At 43.5% G+C, this 26330-nt stretch overlaps 1 protein-coding gene across 2 annotated transcripts in view; it reads left to right on the plus strand.

The window, feature by feature from the left end:
• Positions 1-5064: 5064 nt before the first annotated feature.
• Positions 5065-26330, plus strand: part of ELAPOR2 (endosome-lysosome associated apoptosis and autophagy regulator family member 2) — a 108771-nt gene continuing 87505 nt past the window's right edge. For both annotated transcript variants that reach the window (XM_081331542.1, XM_081331543.1), the window contains exon 1: positions 5065-5372. In XM_081331542.1, coding sequence (XP_081187668.1) covers positions 5265-5372 — 108 coding nt within the window. In that variant the 5' untranslated portion in view covers positions 5065-5264. The remainder of the gene's footprint in view (positions 5373-26330) is intronic.

Here is a 26330-nt window from a genome sequence, read left to right on the forward strand (position 1 = left end):
CAGAACTCTGTTCTGGTGAGTTCTATGACAAAAAAAGCACTGCAAAGCACCAAAGACCTCTCAGATTCAACAGTTCATGAGGTAAGAGGGGGGGCAGAAGCTTGTAGATGACCCTTTTCTCCGGGTACGTGTCCATTTTGGAATGGACTTCCTCCAGAAATTCAACCTGCTCCCACTTTATTAACTTTTTGCAAGCTATTGAAAAACCAAATTATTTCCAAAAGCCTCTGGGAGAAGAAGCTGACACCACCACGAACTGACTTTTGATTGTGTTGCTTTTGATTAATTGTCCTTCTATTCTTTTGGCTGAGATACTTTATTGCACTGCTGTTGATGTACAGTATATGAAGAGTCTCTTGGATTGTGGACTATAAATCTAATAAATAAATTCACTGGTGGGGGGAATGTGAGTAATTGGAGTAGATTTATTTGCAAAGTAGTGTAAGATCTCTTCATATATATGCTTATCTTTGGGTATTTGTACTAAATATATGCTCTAACTTTTCTGAATGGAACAAAAGTTAAGAGAGGTCAGTGTTCCAGGATGCATCCATTCAAGTATTAATTATATTAATAGCTAGATTCAAGGCACTTCACTTATGGGAAACTATGTGGAAGTGGTTTACCAATGCTTTCAAGCTACATGCTTGTTTGTATTTTGCACTTTAGCCTTCAGCTCAGAAGTCCCTGTGAACCCCATCCAAGTTTTAACCAGGTCCTGTGTTAGCAACTACTAGCAGTCATTTCATGGTGTATATTTTGCTGACAGGGAAACCTGAGTTAAATTGTTACAAGCCCCAGATTTTTCTATATTATTGGCCGTACGTCACAAACAGACTCAAACATATTAGAATAATGTGCCACTGATTAAATGGATGTTAGTCCCAGAAAGGTTAAGAAATATTAGTAGGATTCTTTGAATGTCTGCTTTTGTTTAAATAGTGAACATTATTACATTGCAAGACCTTTCTAGGGAGTCAAAGGAGAAATTGTTAAGACGAATGACTATGAAGGTGATTAAAAATAAGATCCCATTTTCTATTTTTTTTCCTCAGTATTGCACCACAGAGAAAAAAATAAATGTTTATTTAGCATTTCTTTTGTGACGGATTGCAGTTGTTTTTGCAAACATTAACTTTATAGCCAGATCTTGCTGAGCATGCGAACACTGTTCATTTACTATTCGATTTTCATTGTACATACACTGAAAATCTAACATTCTACTTTATGCCAACATCCAAATATATTCTGCAAAACATTTCAAAGAATGAGAATCACATGGGAGCCGTAACCATGGTGAACTAAATCCTGGTTCCCTCCATTAATCCAATTTTATAAGTCTGCTCAACACCCTGAAACATAAACTAAGAACTATGTTAGCATAACTAGGTTGCCACACAGCAAGCTGAACTTGATTAGTGTTAATCTTGGTTTGTTGTCTTGAGGCAGGAGGGACTTTGAGCAAACATAGACTATTCAATTACTTTATAGTGCCCTGGGCTCAGAAAAGCAGGTTTAATTAATAATCCTGCAAATGCAGCTTTTCTGGATAGGAAATAAAGTTTTGCACTATCCACTCTGGTGATTCCGGTATTATCTTACCAAGGCAATAACCATTTTACAATGCCCTGGTAAGGCCACACTTGGAATACTGCATCCAGTTTTGGTCACCACAATGTAAAAAAGACTCTTAAAAAAAAGTGCAGAGAAGAGCAACCAAGATGATCAGGGGACTGGAGGCTAAAACACATAAGGAACAGTTGCTGGAACTGGGTATGTCTAGTTTAATGAAGAGAAGGACGAGGGGGGACATGATAGCAGTGTTCCAATATCTCAGGGGCTGCCCCAAAGAAGAAGGGGTCAAGCTATTCTCCAAAGCACCTGAAGGCAGAACAAGAAGCAACGGATGGAAACTAATCAAGGAGAGAAGCAACCTAGAACTAAGGAGAAACTTTCTGACAGTTAGAACACTTAACCAGTGGAACAACCTGCCTCCAGAAGTGGTGAATGCTCCAACACTGGAAGTTTTTAAGAAGAGACTAGACAGCCATCTGTCTGAAATGGTATAGGGTTTCCTGCCTGAGCAGGGGGTTGGACTAGATGACCACCAAGGTCTTTTCAAACTACATTATTATTATTATTATTATTATTATTATTATTATTATTATTATTATTATTATTTTATTATTATTATTATTATTATTATTATTATTATTATTATTATTATTATTATTATTATTATTATTATTATTATTATTAGCTTTTATTCACAAAATATGAAACAGTCAACTGAAAACTCAAATTGACTGGCACTAATGGTTGACACGGGTTGCTGCCAGCATCCTAGGTATCAACCAGGGATCTCCTTAAAATGTAAGATGTTCCGAGTAGCGGTTTTTTGTAGCTTTGCTGGAGTTATTGCAGGAAGCTGCAATTTCTTGATGTATTTTGCAAAGTTTTTGGACATAGTTCCCAGTGCCCCGATGACAATGGGTATCACTGTTACACGTTTCATCCATAATTGTGCAGTTTCAATAATAATTATTATTATTGTATAACTTTTATTCATAAGACATGAAACTCAGTCAACTGAACACTCAAATTGACTGGCACTAATGGTTGACACGGGTTGCTGCCAGCATCCTAGGTATCAAGCGGGTATCTCCTTAAAATGTAAGATGTTCCGATTATTATTATTATTATTATTATTATTATTATTATTATTATTATTATTATTATTATTATTAGCTGCTGCTATTGCTGCTGCTGCTGCTATTATTATTATTATTATTATTATTATTATTATTAAACTTTTATTCATAAAACATGAAACTCAGTCAACTGAACACTCAAATTGGCTGGCACTAATGGTTGACACGGGTTGCTTCCAGCATCCTAGGTATCAAGCGGGTATCTCCTTAAAATGTAAGATGTTCTGATTATTATTATTATTATTGTTATTATTATTATTGTTATTATTATTATTATTATATTATTATTATTATTATTATTTGCTGCTGCTGCTGTTGTTGTTATTATTATTATTATTATTATTATTATCTTAGGATTCGAAGGTATCTTGTGAACATGGGAATCTGGGATAATCCCTCCTGGGGCTCAGCATGTGGTGTCAACTTACCATTCCCAGCCCAGACCTCAGTTAGAACTGATAATGTTTCTTAGTTGGGTCATGAAACGTCTACAAGAAAACCAACACCAAGGATCCCTTATTTTAACCCTGAGCTACAAATACAGGTAGTCCTCGAGTTACAACAGTTCGCTTATTGACCATTTAAAGTTACAGCAGCACTGAAAAAAGTGACTTGTGACCGTTTTCCCCACTTATGACCGTTGCAGCATCTTGGCAACAGTTGCCGTGTCCCGGGATCATGCGATCCCCTTTTGCGACCTTCCGACAAGCACAATCAACGGGGGTGGGGGGTGGGGAGCCAGAAAGCTGGTAAAATGGGGCAAAACTCACTTCACAATTGCCTCGTTTAGCAACAGAAACCTTGGGCTCCATGGGGAGTGGGGGGGTGGTGGTCGTACGTCCGTATGAATTGTCAAATAAAATTGTCCTAGGCTTCGGGGGTTTATTATTATTCGGGGTTCCCGGTGCAAGGAGTCTTTGACTTACGACCACAATAATAAAAAAAATAAATCAACACTGCACCCCTTGATCGGTACCAGCCTCCTCTGAGCCTTTGAATAGAATAGAATGGAGCTGGAAAGGACCTTTTTTTAAAAAAAATTAATTCCATTTATATCCCGCCCTTCTCCGAAGACTCAGGGTGGCTTACAGTCTAAAGCACAAATCAATGTGCACTAGCAATAGCCTTCATTCTATGTATATGCCTGCTTATTAGGGCTTTCGCCCCCCCCCCCAGGCGGCATTATTTATTTTATTTATTTTTTATTTTAATTCCATTTATATCCCGCCCTTCTCCGAAGACTCAGGGCGGCTTACAAACTTTAGCAGTAGCCTTCATTCTATGTATATGCCTGCTTATTAGGGCTTTCACACACACATACCCCAAGCGGCATTATTACAAAGTCAGCTTAATTGCCCCCAACAATCTGGGTCCTCATTTTACCTACCTGGGAAGGATGGAAGGCTGAGTCAACCTTGAGCCTGGTGGGACTCGAACCTGCACTAATTGCAGGCAGCTGGGGTTACTTAAGGAGGCATTAGCCCACTGCTCCACCAAGGATCACTGCTTGTCCAAAACTTCAATACACAGACAATATCACCAGAAACCATCCTAGCCCCTTCAATAAACGTTGCCATTGTTGTTCAGCTCACCAGGGAAAACACCACACCCTGTCATGTATATACCAGGCCAACTACCCATTACAAAGTCAGCTTATTTGGTGGAGCAGTGGGCTAATGCCTCCTTAAGTAACACCAGCTGCCTGCAATTAGTGCAGGTTTGAGTCCCACCAGGCTCAAGGTTGACTCAGCCTTCCATCCTTCCGAGGTAGGTAAAATGAGGACCCAGATTGTTGGGGGCAATAATTTATTTATTTTAATTCCATTTATATCCCGCCCTTCTCCAAAGACTCAGGGCGGGCTTACAAGCTTAGCAGTAGCCTTCATTCTATGTATATGCCTGCTCATTATTAGGGCTTTCACACACACCCCAAGCGACATTATTACAAAGTCAGCTTAATTGCCCCCAACAATCTGGGTCCTCATTTTACCTACCTGGGAAGGATGGAAGGCTGAGTCAACCTTGAGCCTGGTGGGACTCGAACCTGCACTAACTGCAGGCAGCTGGTGTTACTTAAAGAGGCATCAGCCCACTGCTCCACCAAGGCTCCAAGACCTTGGAGGTCTTCTAGTCCAGTCCAGAGAGACTGAAAGCTTCCCCCCCCACCCCGCGTCCGGCGCATCCCCTCCCCCCCCAAGCTGTCACAACCGGGGCCAGATCCTGGGGAGCACCTAGCCTCCCCACCACTCGCGCCTGCGCACTGCCAGGGTCTCCTCTCTCCCTCCCTCCCTCCTCCCTCCCTCCCCCGGCGGCCCCGCCCTCCCCCGGCTTCTCCCTTCTGGCTGCTCAGCCGCCTAGCAGCTGGCAAGCGAGCGGGTGGGGGCGGCTTTTGCCCGGCCGGGAGGGCAGCGGACGGAGCCAGGCCCGGGACGCGACGGAGAGGAGCCGGGCGTTTGCAGGCAAGGGTGAAGCAACCTCCGGAACAGCAGCAGCAGCGGCGGCGGCGGCAGCGGCCGGGCGAAGCTCCGCCGGGGACCCCGCCTGCCCTGGGCGATGATCCGGCTGCGGGGCGCGCTGTGCTGGCTGGGCGGCTGGGCGCTCCTGCTGGGCTGCCCGGCCGATGCCGTGGCCGCCAGCTTGCAGCTGCCGCCCTGCCGAGAGGTGAGAGAGAGAGAGAGCCACGCGCGTTCGCGGCGCCTGCCAGCCTCCCTGGGCTTGCAAAAAAAAAAAAAAGGTCCCGGGGCGAGCCAAACGGGGTCTCCTCCCTTCCCCTCCCGGGCGGGGAGGGGGTGCTCCGATTCCTTTCCGCCGTGGGGGGGGGGGGTAAAGCCTCTGGGTTCCTCGACTTCCCCGGAAAGCGGCGGTGGAGCTCCACGCATCGCGGGGGAGAGGGGTTTTTCTCCTCTTCCAGCTTCCGCCGGCTTTCTCTCGGTGGTGAACCGTGGAAAGGAGACCACCAGGAAACCCCAGCGGTGTTAACTTACACGGGGCGCTTGGAAAAGACAGTCCGGGCTAAGGCAAGGGCGCTTTGGCGCTTCTGATTTCTTGCTGAGAAAAGCTGCGGAGGTTTGGACAGTTCCTTGGGATGGATTGCTTGAAGCTCGAGAGATTCCCCGAAGGGCTGGATAGGTGGATGGGGGCCTGCTTGTCTTTCCTGGCCACAACCACAGCCACAACAATCTCCTGGCATGCGAAGGACCAACAAAGGTGTTAGGGCATTAGCTGGCAAGCGCAGAGATTAGATGGCAATCTTCTTGGCTTAGATGTGATGCACCTGGGATTAAAGCCCCTGTTTGTCAGGAACGAGATCGGCTAGTATATTTTCACCAGAATTCAGAGTTGGTTCTAGAAAGAGCTCATTTGTCAAGTTCACACGGTAATCAAATTCTTCTTAATAATAATTTTTATTAAATACCTCTATTTGCACAGCAACAGTGAGTTAACCTGCAGTTTGTTGAATCCGAAACGGAAGAAAATAGACTGGATGCCTACAACGTTCCTACAAGCCCACTTTCTTACAAACAAAGTTAATCCTAACTATCCCTAGCAGTTTTGTGGGTTTCCCCCCCCCCCCCATGTTTTATTCCTGCCCTCTTTTTTAGTTGTGGATATGCGACTTTTGTGGACTCAAAAATGCAAATGATAGTCTGAAGGTGCCATCCTGTTGGCGGTGGGGGGGAAGTCTTTAATAATAATAATAATAATAATAATAATAATAATAATAATAATAATATAATAATAAAGTTGGAAGGGACCTTGGAGGTCATCTAGTCCAACACCCTGCTAAGGCAGGAAACCCTATACCATTTCAGGCAAATGGCTGTCCAGTCTCTTCTTAAAAACCTCCAGTGTTGGTCTTTTCCAAAATGTCTTCCTTGAAAAGCTAGTTTGGGATTGCATCCGAGAATCGAGAGGGTTTCCCGTTCACATTCAGAAGAGCATTGAAATGCACACAGAGATAAGCTGTCAGAACTAAATATGAGCCCGGGAGCGGTTTAGTCTCTGGAGATGGCCAGGAAATATTGGAGTCTTCTCCGAGAAATTCTTCGCTCGGTGATGCCATAAAAATATGGTTTAGAAAAGTTTGATTCCTGCTTGTCTCTTCTATTAAGGGAATGGATTTGCCTCCGTGGGATCTATTTTTCTTCTTCTCGGTCTTGGGTTTGATGATCCCATCCTGCTTAGTTCCTCGTGCCAGGACCAACCAGGATTTGATTCCTGCCCCTTGTATTGGGATGCAGTGACCTTGTTCTCAACTGATCTAGAATCCGATGGAGTAGAGAACATAAGTGAAAGAGGGAAATGTTTTGTCTGGCTTTTGAAAATCCAAGGAAGCGTATCAAATATCCTCTTCTCATTTTCTCTCCTGTTGCTTTTTATCATTATCTTATGGTTAATGACTGTAACTATGAGTTATGATCTATGACCTATCACTTTGTTGTTCTATGTGTGTACACTGAGGGCTTATGCACGGGAGACAAATTCCTTGTGTGTCCATTGTCCAACCACACTTGGGTAATAAGGTATTCTGTTCTGTTCTGTTCTGTTCTATTCTGTTCTGTTCTGCTCTGCTCTGCTCTGTTCTGTTCACTTGCAAGTGCTTTTTGTGCATGAAAGAAAAAATCTTCCATGCCAATTATCCACAGTCAGGTTGAATTAAAATTATTTGCTCTGTAACTACAACGCAGTATCTTGCTGTATCTTGTGAAATAGTCTTGTTGTCAGACCTGGCTGTGCTGCATGATCCAAGATGAACATCTGCCGTGATCCTTAATTGAGCAGCCTATAGGTTGCAATCTCCCTTCTGCAAGAAAGTTCTCCAACCTGATTTCTTCAGGGGTGTTGGGATCACAACTCCCCCAGTTCAAATTTTGTTGTCTCAGTCCTCCCCCATGATGAGGTTGCCTTGTATTGTTGCAAATTATTCAGAGGCAGCTGCTCCAGGAACAACTGAGCATCTTGAATTTTTTGCTCATGAGCTTCAGCCATTGTGGATCTAGGCTGGTTATTTTCATTGGCTGGATGAAGTGAAGAAGGGAGAAAGTTCTGCTACCAGAACCTGCTTGCTTTGTCACTTCTGATCCTCTTCTAGCACACTGTCGGTGTGTGCTAGAAGATCTGGCTTAGACCTTCAACTTTGGGTTGGGGTTGAAACTGGTTTGATCTCTGGTTTATTGTCTAGGACATTATAAAACAGGAAGAGGCAGGATGGAACTGTTATGGCATCAGCAAAGAAAAAAGCTAAGGCCGATACATTTGAAAGTTATATTTGAATAAATTAACCATGATTAATATCCTTGTCTCCCCTGTGCAGCTCAGCATTTTTCGTTCTGTAGCAGCGTCTCTGTCAGTGGCCTCATTTGCTGACTTTAACGCATCTTGAAATAAAACAAAGGTCAGTCTGGTTTAGCATCTCCATGGAAAAGCAGAAGGAAATTCTAGAGTAGACCCTTTGGGAAGTGGATCAGCTTTGTGAAAGAGGGCACTTGGGAGTCCTCAACTTATGACCACAATTGAGCCTAACATTTATGTTGTTAAGTGAGACAGTTGTTAAGTGAGTTTCACTTCCTTTTACGACCTTTCTTGCCACAGTCGTTAAGTGAATCACTGCAGTTGTTAAGTTAGTAACCCAGTTGTTATGTGAATCTGGCTTCCCCCATTGCCTTTGCTTGTCAGAAGGTCGCAAAAGGGAATCAACATGGCCCCGGGACACTGTGACCGTCATAAATGTGAGTCAATTGCCAAGGATCTGAATTTTGATCACGTGACCATGGGGATGCTGCAAAGATCATAGGTGTGAAAAAACAGTCGTAAGTCACTTTTTCCAGTGTCGCTGTAATTTTGAACAGTCACTAAATGAACTGTTGTACGTCGAGGACTAGCTGAACTGCCTAGGAAGCGATGTGACTATTCCCATGGAGGCAACTGGGGTCAAGATTGACTTGAAGGTGTTTTTCTCTTTTGGTCGTAACAAGTGGCAACACTTACTGTAGCTTTAAGGTTAATTAATTCATTAATTTAATTTTTTGCCCACTTTTAGTTCTTTATGAGTAACTCAAGGCAGCGAACATACCTAATACTTCCTCCTCCTCTGCTTTTCCCCCCACAAGAACAATCCTGTGTGGTGGGTTGGGACGAGAAACAGTGACTGCTCTAAAGTCACCCTGCTACTTTCATGTCTAAGGGAGGGACTAGAACTCACAGCCTCCTGGTGATTGGCCCAAAGTTGCCCAGCCGGCTTTCATGGCTGAGGCAGACCTAGAACTCACTGTCTCCCGGTGATTGGCCCAAAGTCACTCATGGCTGAGGCAGACCTAGAACTCACTGTCTCCCGGTGATTGGCCCAAAGTCATTCATGGCTGAGGCAGAACTAGAACTCACTGTCTCCTGGTGATTGGCCCAAAGTCACTCATGGCTGAGGCAGAACCAGTGGTGGAAATCAGCCAGTTCGCACCAGTTCGGCAGAACCGGTAGCTAATTTTTTGTTGCCCAGGCCCAGAATGGACTTCTGGAAGCAGCATCCACACAGAGAACCGGTTGTTCACGTATTTGAATCCCACCACTGACTAGAACTCACTGTCTCCCGTTGATTGGCCCAAAGTCACCCAGCAGGCTTTCATCCTAACGCAGGACCAACTCACCATCTTCTTGTGATGGGATGGTGCAATGAGTTTTTGGTTTATCTCCTGTCCTGCCGAAGAGACAACTGTGAAGGATGCTTAATCTGGATTGATGGCCTGAAAACCCCTTTCCAGTTGTAAGGTTTGCCTTAAAGATTCCTGAGCATATTCAGGAAGTTATTAAGTGTCTGGTTATAGGATGCTTTGTCTTTTGTGGTACCTAATCTTTGGGATTTCACCTTTAGGGAGAGTGGCATGGTTTTATTTCTCTTTTACATTTTGGAGAGAAAATAGGACACTCTTACTTCACAAACAAACAAGCCTCTTTTTTTGGATGGAAGAAGAAGAAGCAACATACTTTGCAGTTAATTTTGACATGCTGAGTTATTCCGTTGCAGCTTTGCCTTCTGTTATAATTCCATTATGGTCTTTTGCTTAGAAGACTGAGGTTTTAAAAATCTAGCCCCTGGGCCTGTCTTTCTGCTCCTACATAGACTTTCGGGGTTTTTTTTGTTTTTTTTGAAAATGATATTTACTTATTTATTTTTAAGGAGCTGGAAGGCCACCAAGCTGCAAAACCTGAACCGTTTTATTTTTATTTCCAAAGACATCTCCGGCCACCGTGAAGGTATCAGGAACATGCTTAAAAACTAAAAATGGTGGGCTCAGCCAGAATTGTCCCCATCCAGGAAAAAAACCTCAGCAAGAATATGGAAAGGAAGACAGCAAAGATTGCTGGGGACTGGGCTGGAGACTTTAAGCTATAATGATGATGATGATGATGATGATGATGATGATGATGATGATGATGATAGATTTGATAGCAGTTAGTCTAATATTAGGCTGTTTTCTTTCCTGTTTGTTTGGGCAGCTTTTTCACTTCCTTGTGTGTGTCTCTTTTTCTTTCTGCGAGCAATTCCTATTGGCTGCGAGTAAAACAATATTTTTCTGAGCTTTGCAGTGGGCCTGAGTTAGGATTCCAAGCCTGTTTCTGCCTTTTGCATTGTTTCCCCCCCCCCAGATTATTTACTCCCTTCTCTTTTAAGGTCAGCCAGGGCATAAATGTGCTGTGGCAGCCTTTTTTTTTTTTCCTTCTCGCTGCATCTCTGTGCATCATCTCGGCTCCAGCCCCTGAGTCAGACAGGCTGAAGTCGTCCTGAGCTGCAATAGGATTCAGTTAACATTTTCCCCTCTGTTTCCCCAGTGAGATGCTTCGAATCTGCTAGGCCAGGGGTAGGCAACCTTGGCTCTTTTATGACTGGTGGACTTCAACTCCCAGAATTCCTGAGCCAGCCATGCTGAGGAGAAATGGAGAGGTTTCCATGCTGAGCCATGCTGGCTCAGGAATTCTGGGACTTGAAGTCCACCAGTCATAAAAGAGCCAAGGTTGCCTACCCATGGCCTAGGCCTAGGCCGCTTTATGACTTGTGGACTTCAACTCCCAGAATTCCTGAGCCAGCCACGCTGAGGGAAAAGGGAGAGGTTTCCAAGCTGAGCCATGCTGGCTCAGGAATTCTGGGAGTTGAAGTCCACGAGTCATAAAAGAGCCAAGGTTGCCTACCCCTGTGCAGCTAGGCTTTGTCACCCAGGTCCCTGGAGGAAACTCAGGAGTCGGCCTGCATCTCAGTGGTATTATCTACACAACAAAACATGGCTGCTTGTCCTTTAACCGGTGTTCCCAAAGACGCTTTTTCGCGAGGCAGCTGGACTATCTTGTTAACAACAATCCAGTTGTCTCGTGAAAAAGCATCTTTGGGATAACTGTGACCTGGATGACTGAGAATCTCCACAGACATTTAACGGGTGTTGGCCTGTGCAGGCCTTGAGTTCCACTCAAGAACCTGGGATGTCGTCCTGGTAGTCCTCGACGTATGACCACAATTGAGCCTCAAATTCCTGTCATTAAGTGAGACATTTGTTGAAAATTCTGCCCCATTTTATGCCTTTTCTTGCCACGGTTGTTAAATGAATCACTGCAGTTGCTAAGTGCAGTAACCCGGTTGTTAAGTGAATCCGGCTTCCCCATTGACTTTGCTTGCTAGAAGGTCGCAAAAGAGGATCAACATGACCCGTCATAAATATGAGTCAGTTGTCAAGTGTCTGAATTTTGATCACGTGATGTGGGGATGCTGTAAAGTGGAAAACGATCGTAAGTCACATTTTTTAGTGCCGTAACTTTGAACAGTCACTAAATGAACTGTTGTAAGTCGAAGACAAACCATAATGTATTGGCGTAGCCCATATGTGGGTCCAAGCTGGGTGGCTTTTTGCAACTGACAGATGGAGATTTTGTCGATGCACAGATTTTCCAAGTGTTGTCCAAGATTTTTTGGAATGCCGCTCAGTGTGCCCTAAGCCAGGGGTAGGCAACCTTGGCTCTTTTATGACTCGTGGACTTCAACTCCCAGAATTCCTGAGTCAGCTATGCTGGTTCAGGAATTCTGGGAGTTGAAGTCCACGAGTCATAAAAGAGCCAAGGTTGCCTACCCCTGCCCTAAGCTGCAGAGTCAGTTTAAAAAATAGTTAGGATGGTAGCCACGGAGCTGCTGTGGGAACTGTGATGTTTTTTTTTAATTGCAACCCAAACCCAGCAGACTGAAGGTGACTATGTTTGAACCTCTGCTGGTCCCGGCTGATGTAGAGGATGGGTGGAGACCAGCCCTTGCCTCTAGTAAGTAGGTTATCAAGACTTGTTTATAGGAAGGGGAATTTTCAGAAGTCCTGAAGGAGGCATCTGAAGAAACCTTGTTCTCTTCAGACCAACTCTCTTCCTCCAACTTGGAGGAAACGTAGGATCTTAGAAGAAGCAGATTAACTACTTGGCTGGCTGGGCAATTCTGGGAATTGAAGCTCCACTCATCTTCAACCTGACAAGTGTTGAAGTGGTCTTCAAACTTGGCCCTTTTACGACTTGTGGTCTTCAACTCCCAGAATTCTGGGAGTTGAAGTCCACGAGTCATAAAAGAGCCAAGGTTGCCTACCCCTGAGTTAGGCGGTTTGAAAAGGCTGAAGGGAGAACTTGCAAAATTTTGGGCTCACTGATTGAGAAGGACATTATCTAAGAAAGTGAACCCAGAGCTTGGTTTCCTCTTTTTCTGAGGAGCAAAAAGAAATGGCAAATTAGGAGGAGCAATTCAGCGTGGTGTATCGGCCCATTACAGCCACAGTGAAAAGCTAATTACCGTGAGCCTGAATTAGCCCAGATTGGTTTCCAAAGTGCAAACTGATGTCAGTTACCAAATGATCAGAAACCAAGGCCTCCTTCTTTGTGTCTCTCTCGGTGCTCGTCTTTGCCAGAAAAAGGAACAGCTCAGGCAAACACCTATTTCAGCAGAGTCCCATGGCTGGTTTTGTGTGTCTGTGGAAATGTTCAAGCTCTGTTCTTTCACGGCCTCGAAGTGCCAAGTTCGAGAACTGGAAGCCTGGAGAGAATTTTAGAGCGTCAGGAAGTCGTAAAGATGTTCAGAGGTATCAAGGGGGCGGGAAAAAAAATCTTTTAAATCTCCTAGCTGCCGTTACCTCTGGTGCGGGAGTTGAGCCCATTTATTTTCCTCTGCTGCCTTTTGCTTTTAGAAGCCCACCCCTCTTTTGGCTGAAGGGAAAGTGGTGGAGAATATCCCTGGAAAGAGAAAGGGAGTTAATTATCCATGCCACCATAAGTAAATGAGGCATTTTACAATACTTATTGAAATGGTGTCTGTTTTTTCCTTGAAGTTAGTAGTTGCTGAATTGTTTTGGCAGGCAGGGAATTTGTGTGTGTGTGTGTGTGTGTGTGTGTGTGTGTGTGTGTGAGTGAGTGAGAGGAGAGAAGAGAGGAGAAGATAGATGATAGATGATAGATGAAAGACACAGTGGGTAGATGATAGACAGGGAGGGAGATAGATAGATATTGTAGATAAATGATAGGTAGACAGACAGATGATAGATAGATAGATAGATAGATAGATAGATAGATAGATAGATAGATAGACAGATAGAAGATGATAGAGATAGACAGATGATAGAGATAGACAGATGGTAGTGATAGATAGATACAGATGATAGAGATAGATAGGTAGATAGACAATAGAGAAAGATAGATGGATAGACAGACAGACAGACAGATAGATAGACAGACAGACAGATAGAAGTTGATAGAGATAGAGATAGACAGGATAGACAGATGTTAGTGATAGATAGATACAGATGATAGAGATAGGTCAATAGACAAACAGACAGATATAGAGATAGATAGATAGATAGATAGATAGATAGATAGATAGATAGATAGATAGATGATAGATAGATAGATAGATTGAGATAGACAGATGATAGAGATAGATAGACAGATGGTAGTGATAGACAAATAGATAGATATAGATGATAGACAGAGACAGACAGACGATAGAGATAGATGGATAGATAGACAGACAGATGATAGAGATAGATAGATAATAGAGATAGACAGACAGACAGATGATAGAGATAGATAGATAATAGAGATAGATGTTAGAGATAGATAGACAGACAAACAGATGATAGAGATAGATAATAGAGATAGATGTTAGAGATAGACAGACAGACAGACAATAGATAGAGATAGACAGATAGATGATAGAGATAGATAGAGGGAGAGAGACATAGAGAGAGAGAGAGAGAGACAGACAGACAGACAGACAGACAGACATTTAATGAATTTTATACAGAGTCTTTCTGGTCCAAAAACTAGCGAGTGTTTACATAGAACCAGGAAGTGTTTACCCATTGGAAATGTTTTGCTCCTTTGCTTGCTGGAGCTGGTAAACTACTCAGAAGCCTGGCAAGGATTACCATCTGTCTGCTTTGTAGGCTGGCTTGGCATGGGAAGGGGAAACCCTGGCACTGCGGCATAGGTAAGGATTAAACCGGCATTTGAGTAAGTGTAGATAAAGATGCAGATTATCAATTGCTGTTGTATTAGGAAAGTCAAAGTCTCTAATCAAACTTGTGAGTTGTTTCATTTGTTCTAAGAATAACGTGTTATACTGGCTTGTAACAAGCCGATGCATCCAGACCTTGTCTCTAATCACCCTCAAAGTTCTCCTATTTCCCTAACTTTCTGCCCTTCACCTTGATTTAATACAAATTGCTTTGCTCTTACTGTTCCTCAAGTTATTCAGATTTGCTCCAAAATTACAGTATATAGGCTATCCTTTTTTTTTACTCCTTTTCTGAATTCTAAGGCAAACGTAGAAGATTCCAGAGATTAAAATGATGGGTATCTGTTCAAGATCATAGGATGACCGCTGGCTGGCTTTGTTTTGCTTTGACCTGGGAGCTGCACGTAAGCAGTTCATGATGTGTTCCATAGTTGGCTCCTGGTTATGTCTCTGCTGTTGTTGCTGAGGTCTTCCAGCTTCCGATACCAATAATGCAATCAATTTAATTTCTATGTACTGTGTTGGGTGACGTCCATGATTACATGCATCATTTGAAGAATGAGTTGGCAGTAATTGGATTGGCAAAACCAGTTAAGTCCTTCTCCTCTTCACTTCTGTTTCCCAAGCCATAAAACTCTGTTTTCCTCCATAATATTTCCATCTTTGCCATTCCAGTTTCCAGCCATAAACAGAGTATCTTGCTTGCATTATCTGTCTACTTAAACTGAACCTGATCATAACCCTCATCCGCTTCTTCTCCATCAGTGGTGGGACCATAAATGGTCATGCAAACGGTCATCCCTAAAGTGGGCTGCACTTTGCCATATTTTGGATTAGGAAGTGAAAAGATGCTTCAGAGCCGATGGCTTTGTAGCATGTGTCTACCAAGACTCCAAACAAACACACTTTTTCCCCAGGATCACGTGTGACTGCATAGGAAGAGACGCAATTGCCTTGTGCAGTTGGAAGATGCATGCGGCAAAGCTTCTTTTTCACCTCCAGCCTCTGAAGTGCTCTACATCCTTGCAAATGGTTCCTATTCCCATAGCATCGGGGACTTGGTCATGGGATAAGTGGAGAATTTTCAAGTGAACACCACAATCTAGACCAGTGGTGGCGAACCTATGGCACGCGTGCCAGAGGCGGCACTCAGAGTGCCCTCTCCGTGGGCACGCATGCTGTTGCCCCAGCCTCACCTCCCCCCGTGCCCCCTCCTCACCAGCAGCACCCCCAGAGGAGAGTCGACCCTGGGTACGGCCCATGTGGAGCAGCGCAGCCAACAACATGGCAGCTGGGCAGTGGGGACAAGACTCTGTCCTCGCGCCCTGTCGCATGCAGATGATGCTGCGGGACATGGGCGGAGGCTGCGGCTGCCATGACGCTGCTGGGCTGGCTGGGTGATCTGTGGTGGGCTGGGGATGCGGTGGGTGGCCCTGCGGGTGGGCGGGGACGGGGCAAGGCAGTTTGGGGGCACTTAGTCTCTAAAAGGTTTGCCATCCCTGATCTAGACCCAAGGTCCCAAAGATGCTTTTGCAGGAGGCAACTGGACTTTCTTGTTTATCTTTGAAGACCTTTTGCTTCTCATCTCTGACTGGGAGTGGAAGGATGAGAAGTGAAACGGGTCAAGGCTGCTAACATCGGATGTTTTTGCATTGACAACAGATGGAGAGGCAGCCATTTTCTTCTTTTTTTGCTTTTAGAGTTAGATGATGCTGGGGAGGGAGGGGGATGGTGCAGGAGAATCTAGCTAGACATAACAATACTGAACCTAGTGTGAGAACCAAGGTTATTGAAATGAGAGATGATAAAGAATTGGCGGGCTGCGGAGCTGGAGAGGAAGCCCGCCGCTTCAAGCTAATTGGGGAATGTGATTTATGACTGTAAATGGGAGGAGGGAACTGTGCTTTGATACTATGTGCTCAGGGGAGGGGAACTCAGTTTTTGGCTTCGATTATGTTAGTGCCGATGCTATGCTACTCAAATCAAGATTCTTTAAGGTAAACAATGCATCAAAGTTCTTTGGAGAGTTTCATCTGTCGGAACCATGACCAAACGTCTTCAAAGAAAAACAAGGAAGCTCAGCTTCTTCCTGAAAAAGCACATTTGGGACAACCATGACCTGGATGACTGAGAATCTCCATAGACATCTAGACCCAAGAGTTTCTATGCTTTTCCAGAGCCCAGAGATTGTGCCCTGCAGTTTATTTATTTATTTATTTATTTAATGGGATTTATATGCCACCCTATCTCCCGAAGGACTCAGGGCGGCTAACAACAGTAAAGTACAAATAAAAATACAAATATTAAAAATGAAACTATATCTATAGCCCCAACTACAACAATAAAACCATATTAAAAACCCCTTATCATCAGTCCAGGTCGGCCTGTTGGAAAAGAAATGTCTTAAGGTCACGACGAAAGGACCGGAGGTCTGGGGTCATCTGGAGCTCCAGGGGAAGCTGATTCCACAGGGCAGGTGCCCCCACAGAGAAGGCCATCCCCCTGGGGGTCGCCAGCCGACATTGTTGAAGGAAAATCCATCCATAACCAGGGCAACGTCTAACTAGGTCAGCTCCTTTGTACAAACACAGCTGTCGCCTCTCTCTTTTTCCAAGCAAGATCAAAACAATCCCATTTTTACCCAAGTTCTTGTTCTCTTATCTCATGTTCCATCTGTCTCTCTGAATGGCTTCAGTCTTGGAAACCTACCCCGGACTTGATGGGCTTCCAGGAAAGAACGTCAATAGACTTCCCAATGTGATTGGTCTTTTCAAGTAGTCCTCGACTTATAACAGTTCATTTAATGACCGTTGAAAATTGCAACAGCTCTGAAAAAAAAGTGTCATGATAGTTTTTCACACTTATGACCGTTGCAGCATCCCCCTGGTCATGGGATCAAAATTCAGACGCTTGGGAACGGACTCATATTGATGACGGTTGCAGTGTCCGGGGGGCAGGGGGGGGGCATGTGGTCTCCTTTTGCGACCTTTTGACCAGAAAAATCAATGGGGAAGTCAGATTCACTTAATGACCAAGTTAGTAATTTAACAAATGCAACGATTCACTGAACAACTGTGGCAAGAAAGGTCGTCAAAATGGGGCAAACTCACGGAACAAAACGTTTCACTAAGCAACATCAATTTGGGGCTCCGTTGTGGTCGTAAGTGGAGGACTACCTGAATATCTGATCTATTTCCCTTGACTTCTTACCTTAAAAGTCTAGTTTGTCTGTTTAGCAGATACATTCCATCGGGCATGTATCAGTATCTGTTTATTTTTACTTATTGACATTTTTATACCACTCATCTACAATGCTTGCTATGCTAACGTCAGCATCATACAATATTAATAACCCGGGAGAAGTGAATTGCATCAGTGGGAACAGCGAACTCATTATTACTATGGATAGAAAGGACACTATTTGTTGTGATTCAGGGTCAGCCTGTGGGTTCGGCAGTTGGGTCGGACGACTCAGAGGAGGAGGAGGAGGGGGGTGTTGAAGAGCTTGATGAGAGCCCCCAGCCAGGCCCCTCCCACCTGGTCACGACGCAGACCCAGCTGTGTGAGCCTGACAGCGTGGATGAAGATGACCCACAGCTGGCCCTGTTCAAGGACGCCCGACGCAGGAGGCAGTCAATCAGGAGTAAACAGAGGAAGGCAATGGGGCACCTCGGAAGGAGGCAGAGAGAAGCCACGCCCTGAACTGTATAAAAGGGGGAATGCGTGGGAGGGCTGGTTTGCTGAAGGCAACCGCTTGGATAGTTCCTGTTTCATAGTTCCTGTTTCATGGTTGGTGTCTGTTTTATGTTAATAAATTTGGCAGGCTTTATTCCAGCCTCTTGCCGTTTGTAAAGGGGTTGTCCCTGCCTTTTCTGCAGGGCCGGTAGCCGGCTGGTACAGAACACTATTGTTGTGTGGATCTTTTGCTAGGGAGGACGGGCATCCATGGGGACTCAAAAGAGGCTGGATCTTGATTGTGTAGTCACATCCTGACTTTATGACTCCTTCCACGGATGCTCCTGGCTCCATCTGGTTTCAAGTCACCTCTTTTGTTTGTAACTTTAGAGCCTTTCGGATGTTCCTTTCTAGCTGCAGCCCTGAGAATGAGGATTATAACCTCAATCCTTTTCTAGTTTATTGTTAAAACATGGAGCATAGAATCCTAGGACTGGAAAGGGACCTTAGAGGTCTTCTAGTCCAACCCCCTGCTCAAGACAGAAGACCTTAGACCACCCCGTCCAATGGTTGTCCAGTCTCTTCTTGAAAATCTCCAGTGATGGAGCACCCACAACTCCGAGAGGCAAGTTGTAATCAAAGTATAATCACTGTTTAGCTTTTAACTGGAAATGGTAAGCGAGAATTAGATACAGGCTGTCCTATACAGTATAGTGAATTTCTTTAGATGGCCAGAATGACAATTCTTGGCATTGGTCCAGGCTCTCTTCATCTCACCAAGGTTCTTTGATGGAGATGTCCAATTAGGAACACTTACCCTGGGGACAGGCAGTTTTGCAAACACAATTACAACTGATTTGCTTTGCATTTTGCCTAATTGCAATTGATCTATTGGCCCTGCTGTCGTTTTGGTTTTGGAAGTAGGACAGTCTTTAGAATAGAGTTAACATTTTTCAGCATGTTAGCGTTTTAGAGACCTCGGTTGCAAAACCAAATAAAAAAACACAATGTAACAGTAAACAAGCTTTATAAATTGACTATGGATCAAGTGGGAAACGAGTGAAGAGCCACATTCTGATTTTATATAGATTAGAGCAGGGGCCTTCAAACTTGGCCCTTTTATGACTTGTGGACTCCAACTCCCAGAATTCCTCAGCCTGTGCCTGGCTGAGGAATTCTGGGAGTTGAAGTCCACGAGTCATAAAAGGGCCAAGTTTGAAGACCCCTGGATTAGAGCATAAATTCCATTTAAGTAGATGTTTGATGCTGAAACCAGACTAACAGAAGTCAAAAGTATTTTGAGATCTGAATTCTGATATTTTCAGGAATTGCTGTTGTGCTGGTGACTTTGAAGGACATAAATAAAAACATGGTGATTTTTTTTTCCTTTCTAATAAAGCTTTTCCTTTATTAAAAACAAAACTCATTTAATTTTTATATCTGTTTTTTCCCCCCTTAAAGATAATGGCCGCAGTCAAGAAAGTTTTCTTTTAAAAAACTACTGTTTATTAACAGAAAGTTACTTTCAAGAAAGGCTATTTACAAATCCCCTGAGAACATTTTATGCTTTCTACCATGACAGAATTGCCAATATTTTGCATATCTTATCATAAAAGGCTCATTTTTTTTTCCTTAAAGCCAAGTTTCCTGTTTTCGAATTTGAGCCGCTGGTGATTTTTTAAAAAGTGAAATTGCCGATCATAGTTGTTAGCAAAGATCTAACCGGTAACACTTTATTTTAAAATAGAATAACATTTGATGTTGTTCTGGCCAGCAGCTAGAATTCTTCTTTTTTTTCAGCTCTTCAGAAGCTGCAACTTTTGCTGGCTTCCATTTCTGCTGATATTGCAAGGGGCAAGCCAAGGACATCCCCCTCCCTCCCCCGCCTCCGATCTGAGGTGGCCTTCCTTTGATGCTCAGAAGATAATGCAGAGTTGGGTTTATTTATTTATTTATTGCAAATTGCCTGCAAATTATTTTTAATAATAGCCAATAATCCTCTAGGGCAGGGGTGTCAAACTCAATTTCATTGAGGGCCGCATCAGCATTGCAGTTGCCCTCAGGGGGCCGGGTGGGTGTGGCCTGGGTGGGTGTGGCCTACTGGGTGGGCGTGGCCTACTGGGTGGGCATGGCTAGAGTGCATATGGCCTACTGGGTGGGCGTGGCCAACTCTACATCATTCGCATCAAGGTTGCCTATGGGGGCCTGGGCAGGAGTGGGACAGATCTGAGGGTCTCTGGCAGAAGGAGGGTTTCTGGGCCAGGGCCAAGGCAGTGGGGGCCGTTCCCTCACTGTTTCCAGGATGGCTTCGCGGGCCACATGAAACCACTTCACGGGCTGGATCCGGCCCCCGGGCCTTGTGTTTGACATGTCTGCTCTAGGGAGATTTGTTGATTGGAGTAGATTTGATGCACCAAGGTTGAATTGTGGCTTGGTCACATAGAGGAAGTGCAGGAGCTTGGTTAGAAGTGTTGGCAAGGGAGAGAGAGGAAGCCATGGATGGAAACTTATCAGAGGAAGATCCAACCTAGAACTAGGGAGAAATTTCCTGACACTGAGAAGAAGTTAATCATTGAAACAGCTTTTCTCCAGAAGATGTGGTTGCTCCATCACTGAAGGTTGTCAAGAAGAGATTGGACAATCATTTATCCAGAATGGTCTCCTGCTTGAGCCGAGGGATGAATAATAATAATAATAATAATAATAATAATAATAATAATAATAATAATAATAATAATAATAATAATAATAATAATAATAATAATAATAATAATAAAGTTGGAAGGCACCTTGGAGGTCATCTAGTCCAAACCCCTACTCAGGCAGGAAAGCCTATACCATTTCAGACAAATGGTTTTCCAGTCTCTTCTTAAAAACCTCCAGTGTTGGAGCATTCACCGCTTCTGGAGGCAGGTTGTTCCACTGGTTAATTGTTCTAACTGTCAGGAAGTTTTCCTTAGTTCTAGGTTGCTTCTCTCCTTGACTAGTTTCCATCCGTTGCTTCTTGTCCTGCCTTCGGGCGCTTTGGAGAATAGCTTGACTTGGCTTCTTAGGGGCAGCCCCTGAGAAATTGGAACATGGCTATCATGTCACCCCTCGTCCTTCTCTTCATTAAACTAGGCATACCCAATTCCAGCAACCGGGTTGGACTAGAAGACCTCCAAGGTCCCTTCCAACTCTGTCATTCTGTTATTCTGTCATTCAGTTGTAATTCAGAGGGATATCTAAACAGGTTAAAACATGGCAACTGGACTAAAGTTTATTAAAACAGACGTTTCCTTACTCATCCAAGTGACTTCTTCAGTCAATATGAAATTTTTAGAGTTAGGCAGAGAGTCAGAGAGTTTGTTGGCATGTACTAACTCTTGCCATACTGACTGCAAGGGTTTCTCCCTAGAATGAAATGCAATATGAAGACTCAATCATCGAGGCCAAAAGTATCTAAAAAGGTTAAATTATGGCAGCTGGACCCAAGTTTATTAAAACTGAGATGTTTCGTTACTCATCCGAGTAATTTCTTATTAATTTCAGAGGAACTTGGTTAAGAAGGATGGGGGACCCTTTGTGATCACAATTGGGGCCAGGGTTTCTGTTGCTAAGTAAAGACAGTTAAGTGAGGCGTGCCCAATTTTATGACTTTTTTTGCCGCAGTCATTAAGCGAATCACATGGTGGTTAAGCAAAGATGGGTTCCCTAATAACTTTGCTTGTCAGAAGCTTCCTGGGAAAGTCACAAAGAATGATCGCGTGACCTTGGGAGGCTACAACCATTGTAAATACATGCCAAGTGCTCGAATTTTGAGCATGTGACCGTGGGGATGCTGAGACCATCATAAGTGCAAGGACTGATTGTAAGTCACTTTTTTTTTAGTGCCATCGTAATATGGAACAGTCACTAAACAAATGCTTGTGTCTCAAGAAGTACCTTTATGTTCCTGTGGGGACTGAAAAAAAGATTGTCAACGCTGCTAACATTGGATGTTTTTTATTTTGACAACAGTTAGCGATGCAAACATTTTCTTCCTATGTTTTAGAGTAGATGATGCTGGGGGCAGGAATGTGCATGAGAGTTTAGTTAGACATAATAATACTGGACCTAGTGTGAGAACTAAGGTTATTGAAATGAGAGATGATAAGAATTGGCAGGCTGGAGAACTGGAGGGAGAGCCTGCATTTCAAACTAATTGGAGAATGTGATTTATGACTGTTAATTGGAGGAGGGAATTGTGCTTTGATACTATGTGCTCAGGGGAGTGGAAATCCAGTTTTTGGCTTCGATTATGTTAGTGCCGATGCTATGCTTCTCAAATAAACATTCTTTAAGGTAAGCAAGGCCTTGAAGTTCTTTGAAGAGTTTCATCTGTCGGAACCGTAACAAAGATGTTTTTTCCATGTACTTAAAAACTGGGTTTTGTGTCTGGTTCCCTTAGACAAAGAGCAGCATCTGTGCCCCTATGTGTTATTAATGAGAAATCGGTTTTACTTAATTATCAGCGCCAAAGGGAAACAATCCCTTTCGCTAAGGGCCATCTCCTTTCCAATTAGCTCAACAGGATAATGAGATCTCTGCATTTGGTTAACATGGTCCCATTACGGATGGGTTACATTACAGATGGCTAATCTGCTAGCACAGAAGAAGCTTCTCTGAAAAAGGGAGAAGTCTGCAAAATGACTGTCCCCACGCGGCTACAGACAGCGGCTCAGCATGAATGATTTTGATTAAATCCGACTTGATTCACAGCCCAGTTAAGTTGGCATGAATATATGCTACTTGGAGCACATAAAGGAGAAGTGAGATATCATGCTTAACAAATACAGCTCTGGGTTAATTTTAAAAAGGCGAATGAATAGTGTCTGTTTAATGTAAAGAAAAGATCCGCAAGGTAATCTTGTATATTTAATGCGTCTTGTCTCCAAAAAAAATAAATAATCATGGATTTCTACGTTTCGTTTCCAATCTAGAGAGCTTAGCAGTCTTTCGAGATGGGGCACATGAGGGCAACTGCTTCTTAGATTTCAGATTAATTTACATTTTTTGATAATTTTATTCCTGTCACCCACCACATGTCTCCTTTCTTTCTTCTCTCCCTTTGTACAAACTCAACTTTCTGCCGTTAACTGAAGCAACAGGGACGAAACTTTGATGTGGGCGTCGAAAGAAAAATTTTAGACTCAAAACGGCTGCTTCTTGCTGTTGTAATTAGGATTTGGTTTCTGCAAAGTGATCTTTGTATTAAGCAAGAGATTTTAAAGACATTTGTTCAGTCATTCCCTCCAAATTATAATCCTGTGTTTTACGGAACAAGTCTGGAGCTAAACGGCAGGGGAGAGACTTTGCAGAACTTCATAACAAGCAGAAGATGCCAAAATACAGTTAGCCATCTGTTAAAAAAAAACCACGGGAGAAATACAACAAGCTTCTGGTGAGGAAGATTGTAAATTTCCTGGTATAAAGTTAGACTCTCCCGATTTATATATGTACAGTATATCCAAGGACAACATCAATTGAGCTCCGGATGGCTCCCGACCTTCGCTTTTTCCGCCGTGATCTGAAAACCTATTTATTTGAACAGGCCGGCCTGGTTTAAGGGTTTGGGGTATTTTTAATTATTTATTGTTAGGGATTAATTAATTTAATCTTACTTTTAACTTTTGTACGTAGTGCTTTTATTGCCCTGTACACCGCCCTGAGTCCTTCGGGAGAAGGGCGGTATAGAAATTCAATAAAATAAAATAAATAAATAAATCAATCCTTATAAAACCTTAGTAAGGCCACACCTGGAATACTGCATCCAGTTTTGGTCACTGCATTACATAAAAGAGGTTCAGAGTTTGGAAAAAGTGCAGAGAAGAGCAACTAAGATGATTAGAGGCCTGGAGACTAAAACGTATGAAGAACAGTTGCAGGAATTGGGTTTGGCTAGTCTTGAGAAAAGAAAGACTAGGGGTGACATGATAGCAGTCTTCCAGTATTTGAGGGGCTTTCACAAAGAAGAAGGGGGGGGGTCAACCCATTTTCCAAAGCACCTAAAGGCAAGACAAGAAAGAATGGATGGAAACTAACCAAGGAGGGAAGCAACCTGGAATTAAGGAGAAATTTCCTAACAGCGAGAAGAATTAACCAGTGGAACAACTTGCCTTCAGAAGTTGCGGGTGCTTCATCACTGCAGGCTTTTAAGAAGAGACCGGACAGCCACTTGTCTGAATTGGCATAGGGTCTCCTGCTTGTGCAGGGGGTTGGACTAGAAGACCTCTGAGGTCCCCTTCCAGCTTTATCCTGATTGCTTGATTGAACATTTGGCTCTTAGATATGCGTTCCTTTGGAAAGAGATGTGTTTGTATCCAACACGCAGATGCTTTACGCTCAAACCATTGCTTTCAGATATTGAAATCAAATGCATAGCTTAATGAACCTTATCAAGGATTTTCCTTCTTGATTAGGGTGAATGTTTGGAACGCATCCCTTGTGGGAATTGAAAAAAAAATAATGTAATGAGATTATACACTGCCTGCCGTGGTCGTTGGGGCGGAAAGTATTTGGGATTTAAAAATCCGTTGCAGGAAATAGAGGAAGGAAATCACTGCAGCTCAAGGAAGCTGATAAGATTTCTGAGCCCGGAGTAGAATATTATAGACGATGCTTAGGCATCCCGACTCTCTTCTGGTCTGACTGAAATAGCCTTGCTTTGTATGATTGCTACTCAAAATCACGTCACAGGTATCAGAGGTAAAAAGTTGCTTTGGCTCCATAAAATGGGACACCTGTTGGCCACCTTGAACTAAATGAATGTTTGGGCTGGATGGTGGTGCAGAAATAGATAGCAGGTGGAGTTGAGACGTAGAGTGTGCCATGGATTCAGCTTGCGAAGGTGGAGGATGTAGGAATGTGGTTCCAGGTGGTCCTTGACCTATGAGCATTTATGACTGAAGTTACAACAAACTTAGAACAAGATTCACAAACGAGGAACTTTAGGACCAGATTTTGAAGTTAAGATGGGGTTGCACGCATCCCTGCGGTCATAATAATAATAATAAAGTTGGAAGGGACCTTGGAGGTCATCTAGTCCAACTCCCTGCTCAGGCAGGCAACCCTATACCTTTTCAGACAAATGGCTGTCCAGTCTCTTCTTAAAAACTTCCAGTGTTGGAGCATTCACCACTTCTGGAGGCAGGTTGTTTCACTGGTCAATTGTTCTGACTGTCAGGAAGTTTCTCCTTAGTTCTAGGTTGCTTCTCTCCTTGATTAGTTTCCATCCGTTGCTTCTTGTCCTGCCTTCAGTTGCTTTGGAGAATAGCTTGACTCCCTCTTCTTAGGGGCAGCCCCTGAGAAATTGGAACACGGCTATCATGTCACTCCTCGTCCTTCTCTTCATTAAACTAGGCATACCCAATTCCAGCAACCGGGTTGGACTAGAAGACCTCCAAGGTCCCTTCCAACTCTGTCATTCTGTTATTCTGTCATTCAGTTGTAATTCAGAGGGATATCTAAACAGGTTAAATCATGGCAACTGGACTAAAGTGTATTAAAACAGACGTTTCCTTACTCATCCAAGTGACCTTCTCTTCATTAAACTAGACATACCCAATTCCAGCAACTGTTCCTTATATGTTTTAGCCTCCAGTCCCCTAATCATCTTTGTTGCTCTTCTCTGCACTCTTTCTAGAGTCTCAGATGTGATCCCATTTTGGGTGCTGGCCAACTGGCTTTTCTTTATGACTGTTTCCGGTGCCCCACAGTCCTGTGACTATGATTTTGGACATATTTTTTTTGCCAGTTTATTTAATTTTTATCTACATGTCCTGTTTAGAAACCGGCCATATCCCTCATAGAGTGATTCTGGGCTCTGGCCTTTAGTTCTGGTTTCTGGCAAATGGCATTGTATCATTGGATATAATGGATTCACTTAACGACCCCTGCATAAAATGTAGTAAAGTTGGGTCTGGTCGCAGGGTGGCCTGCTTAACGATCGCAATGGCTGAGAACCATAATTCTGGGCTCAGTGACGTTCATAAGTCGAGGACTGCCTGTGTAGTTTTATTTGCAACACTTTGAAGCACCCACGTCTTTTGCCGGGATCAAACAACTGCCCAGTTTTAGAGACTATACTTAAAAAAGGTTGAATGTTCTTTCTGCTTCTTCTTTTCAGTGAAAAAAAAAAGGGTCCAAGATTATTTGGACGGAGAAGATGTTGACTTGCTAAAAAATGTAGCCGGAAGCGCATTAATTGCGACCTTCAGTTTTCCGGATGGTCGATATCTTAATTAGTGGCAAAAATGGAGAGGAGGGTGATGGAAACCCTTTTGGGAGACTCTGAACTTCAGTAGCGGGGAACCAAGCTCCGGTTTTTCAGCTTGAGAAAGTAATGTTGCATTATCTCTCTCTCTCTTTTTTAACCTTGGGTTAATATCCAGCAAGACCGAAGTAAA

Source organism: Vipera berus (genome assembly GCF_964194415.1).
Source record: "Vipera berus genome assembly, chromosome: 6".
NCBI classification, from domain to species: Eukaryota; Metazoa; Chordata; class Lepidosauria; order Squamata; family Viperidae; genus Vipera; species Vipera berus.